The sequence below is a fragment of the Sinocyclocheilus grahami genome, unplaced genomic scaffold (genome assembly GCF_001515645.1).
Source record: "Sinocyclocheilus grahami isolate Dianchi unplaced genomic scaffold, SAMN03320097.WGS_v1.1 scaffold1447.1, whole genome shotgun sequence".
Taxonomy (NCBI): domain Eukaryota; kingdom Metazoa; phylum Chordata; class Actinopteri; order Cypriniformes; family Cyprinidae; genus Sinocyclocheilus; species Sinocyclocheilus grahami.
In genome coordinates this window covers 104,830-109,390 of record NW_015506626.1, presented here as the reverse complement: position 1 = coordinate 109,390, position 4,561 = coordinate 104,830, and the positions used below count along the sequence as shown (strand labels likewise).

General features: G+C 36.8%; 1 protein-coding gene across 1 annotated transcript in view; it reads right to left on the bottom strand.

Moving 5' to 3' along the window:
- The window catches only part of pamr1b (peptidase domain containing associated with muscle regeneration 1b), a 98,268-nt gene that overhangs the window by 20,364 nt on the left and 73,343 nt on the right, over nucleotides 1-4,561 (bottom strand). The window contains exons 10-12 of the mRNA XM_016256588.1: nucleotides 2,679-2,786; nucleotides 1,152-1,322; nucleotides 852-1,040 (exon numbers count right to left, since the gene is read on the bottom strand). Coding sequence (XP_016112074.1) covers nucleotides 852-1,040; nucleotides 1,152-1,322; nucleotides 2,679-2,786 — 468 coding nt within the window. The remainder of the gene's footprint in view (nucleotides 1-851; nucleotides 1,041-1,151; nucleotides 1,323-2,678; nucleotides 2,787-4,561) is intronic.

Genomic DNA, 4,561 nt, shown 5'->3' with positions numbered 1-4,561 from the left:
ACCAGTTTTTACCATACTTTCAAAACAAAAATTAAAATATAAAAAACATGCAATACAAAAATAATTGAAGACAAAATAATCTCAATAATTTGTACACATATGACGGAAATAAAGTCACACTGGTTAGTAATAAGAAGCTGGTGATGCTGTTTGTGGAGCTGTTTAATCCTCCTCTGCTGAGATCTTGATACATTTAATGTGTTTTATTTTCAGTTGATTTCATCTTTGGCTTTGGCTGTAAGTTGTGTTTCTCTGCTCTTGTTTCTCTTTCCTTCAGTGATTCTGCTTGTTAACAGGTGTTCATCACTAATGCTCAATCCTCACTTAATTATCTCATTAACTTCATCACCGCTTCAGTGTCACTTCAACACTCTGTAGTGTGGACACATATAAGTGCTCTTTAAAACTGAGGATTTTGCCTAACAGTCATCTTCCTGTTGTGTTTTGTGGGTCACCATTGTGCTGGAGAGCAGAGCCTGACATTAAGCTAAATAGTTCTTAAAACTAATACGTTTGCGTTACTTGAGTGTTATAAATATTAGTTTATAAACAAATGGCAATTGGCCAAATTACGTGCAGTCAATTTATGCAAATAAAATGAGATAACTCAAAGGTTTGCATGTTAATATTGTATCAATTAATGAAATACTGGATTTCACTGTAAATTTAAACAGTTCTGTAAAACCTAAAATGTTGATACCGTATTTTTCACTGTAAAGTTCTGGCAACCAGAGCTGCCGGTATTTTACCGTAAATTTAACTGATTTTTTTTACAGTGTAGCTATCCACAGAAGTGTCCAATGCTCAGGACCAAGAGCTACTAAGTCATTGTATTGTAAACAGTTCAGTACCTTTGACACAGGTTGGTGCTGTCCCACTCCAAGTGTTATTGCCCAGACAGGTTCTCTGAGGGGTTCCATTCAGTTTGTATAGCTTATCGCAGAAATACTGTATAGCAATAAGTACATCATTTGGTCCATAAACGAGGAAGTGATCACCATGCTCTGGCTTTGGAGGAATGCCGCAGTTTTGGTCAGGCACTGATGAAAAGATACAGTCACACTTCAACTATGATCAAATTAATTTTAACCCAAGTACAATGACAAAAGTTGTTTCTTGTTATATCTTATAATGAGTTTTTAGTTGCTTACCACACTGTGGACTTGGTGTACTCCATGACCCATCCAACAAACAGGTGGCCATCCTGAAACCCTTTAATGTGTATCCAGGGTCACACTGGAACACAGCATGTCCTCCAACCCTTACATCCAGATGCTCTGCAGTCCCGTGGGCTGGAACCAAAGGCCTTCTGCACTCAAGCACTGGGAGATCATACATACACACACAGGGCTCGGCATTAACGCTTGTCCACTTTCCCACTTGTCTGGGACAAGTAGCTTGATTAAAATGTGAATAACAAAAAACAACCAGGAAAGCACCGAGACTTTAGCCTCCAAAAACTTTCGTGTGTAATGATTCTGATTGTATTACATTAGGTGTAAAAATGGTGACTGAAAATTGACAAGGTCGCACTACTTGAGGCTTGCACAGACAAACTGTGTGTGAGAGAGAAACTTGTGGAGAAATCAAAACAAACAAACGCAACACAAAAGCAACACCACACAGCCAAGAGTGATGTTTTCCCGAATATCAACACGATTGCAATATGACGATGATTTTATACAAAGTAGTTCAATAATCTTTGCATCTCTGAGCAACACAACAGTGTTTTGTTACAAAAAGATTAAGCGTTTTTTGAACAAATCGAGTGAGTCAAGAAAGGCACCTGCTTAATTCTTGAATAAATTAGCTGTTTAAATTAATCGAATGAATGACTCAACAACTCACTCATTAAGACAGTCACGTGCTGCCACCTACTGGTGGTTTGGTTTCATATTTAAATTAAGAATTTGTGATAGATGACACATACAGTACTGTACATTTAAAAAAGTTAGGGGGAAAATGGCCCTTTATAAAAGGTAAAAAAGTGTCCTAGAAATCAATTTAACATTATAATAATAGTAAGAATAAAATACTTTTTTTTTTTTTAGTGCATGACTGATATACTTGTCCAAATCACAAGCACAAAACAAGCCCTGCATACAACTGTTACATGCTATGATATAAAAGTGTGATGGAACGCATTCTGTTATTTATTTATGTAGCACCACAGTGTGGCAGTATGATCAAAAATGACATTGATAACTCTGAACTGTTTTCTTAGTGGTTGGTTCAGGTCATGCAACTCTTAGGTTAGAGGTTAACCAGTAAATGACTGCAGTGTTCTAGATTCTCTCCGTGCAATTAGCCAGAAATTGCTCCTCTCCCTGTTTGCCTCACATGTGCCTTTGAGAGCCTTTGCTTTTTTAACAAAAAAGAGAAAAGAAGTGGAAAAGAGCATAACATTAAATGATTTCCTTTTCTGAATCCTGTCAGCTTACTGTCAAGTTTGTGTAGATGGAACACACATCAGGGGCAGAATAAAAAGTGCATACACGGCATGAATTTGTCTTGTAAGGGTAGTAGTATAAACAAGTGTTAACACATTTTAAACAAAACAACAGCAGCAGCAGGAACAGCAAATTAGCTGCAGTTTGAGTCTAGACTTAACCTCTGGTCATTTCTGTTTATGGATAGCATTAAATTGTTAATTTATCTCTTAAAAAGACTGTTCTCACCATGTTCACATCTCTTTCCAGTATATCCAGCCAGGCAGGCGCAGTGGAAGGAGTGAGAGGAGTCTACGATGCAGGTGCCATCATGCAGACATGGAGAGGATATGCATTCTACACAAATACATTTACACGTCACTGATTCAGTTCCAACAATAATACATTATGAATTATATACACATGCCTAAACACACATAGCAATATATAAATATAGATGTTATGTTCAATTTACAAGACAACAAGAAAATACAAGATAACAAGATTTGTTTTCTTGAGAGGCCAAATTGCATATAGTACATGCATTGGAGCTTTCAAAGGATATTGTAAAGGGTTATCTTTTGGACTTTTTATCTTTAGTTTGTTAATAAAACCTGCAAATAAATTCATATTTATTATTATAAATTCATATTTAAATTAAAATGTTTCCCCCATTTTAACCCTGTGACATGCAAAAATCTATAAAATGTGTGTGTGCACTTTGGATGGGTTAAATGCAGAGCACTAATTCCAAGTATGGGTCACGTCACGTCACTTTCACTTTAGTTTGGGTTAAACAAATCATCTTTGCTTGGTTGGAACAGCAGCTACGCTAATTATTTCTCTATTTGTTTCTCTGTTTCTGCTGGGATTAACATCCCGTGGTAACTAGGATTTACACAAGCTTCAGTCTGGATCCAGAACACCTGAGAAGAGATGATGCCAACCCTTCAGAGGACCTCAGATGATGCCAACCCTGAAACAACATACAGAACTACCACATTTTGCTATAAGTTTGACTGCATCATATAATAATTGCTGTTAAAAGTGTTCATCGTCTGTTTTATTACGTCTTTAATAGATTTTTCCGTACATTTCTGCCATATGTACGTTAACTGACAGTCACCACTGATAAGCTACTAATAAATATTGTAGAAACTTAATTTTCTATAAAGTTGCTTTGTATCATGAAAAGCGCTATACAAATAAACTTTAATTTAAATTGAATTGAATGTGTGCTTAAATGTCTTTAAGGGTGCTTTCACACTTGGTTCGATTGCTCCCCCCTCCCCCTGCCCCCGCTGTGTTCACATTATATTATTTAACATCAAGCAAGCAGCTGTTTACACTGTTGCTTAGTAACGATGGCACAGGAGAAGACAGCAAAATGCGTAGCAAGGCTCTCTTCAAATTTAGATTTATGTTTTTGAACCATTGGTTTTGTTTCCAAAGCTTCAGTACATAACAGCACTTACGTCTGTCTTACGAATGTACTGCAAATGCTCTAAAGTACTCTGAAGGTGAACAGAAATGCAGAGATGTAAAGAGTACATAAAAACCATACTTGAGTAAATGTACAGATACCTTACAGTGAAAATGACTCCACTACACGTTACAAGTCACCCATTCCAAAACAACTTGAGTAAAAGTCTTAGAGTATCTGATTTTAACAGTACTTCAGTATTTTACTTATACTAAATATAGGCTCAAAGATGCACTAGTCACAGAGACATGCAAGTGATAAACTGTAACGTTGTGGAGAAGCTGCGGAAAACAGGCAGAGGCAATAAAATAATGTTATGTGCAGGCATTTAATGGAAAAACTAGAACAAACAATAAGGCAAAAACCAAAGGGAACAAAGAACAGAATGACTGGCAAACAGACAACCATTACATTCAACAACTCACAAGGAACTAAAGAAAAACTAGGGCTATATATACACAGGGAGCTAACAAGCTTAACAAGATAAGACACACCTGGGGGAGACTAATCAAGGGGAACCGATGAACAAACGGACTACAAACTGACTACAAACACCACGGAAGACAGAAAGTGACATAAAAGTCCAGGGCAAGGCACAGAGAGCATGAAACAAAAACAAGAAAGAGTTGATTTGTGAGGAGAGCAATCA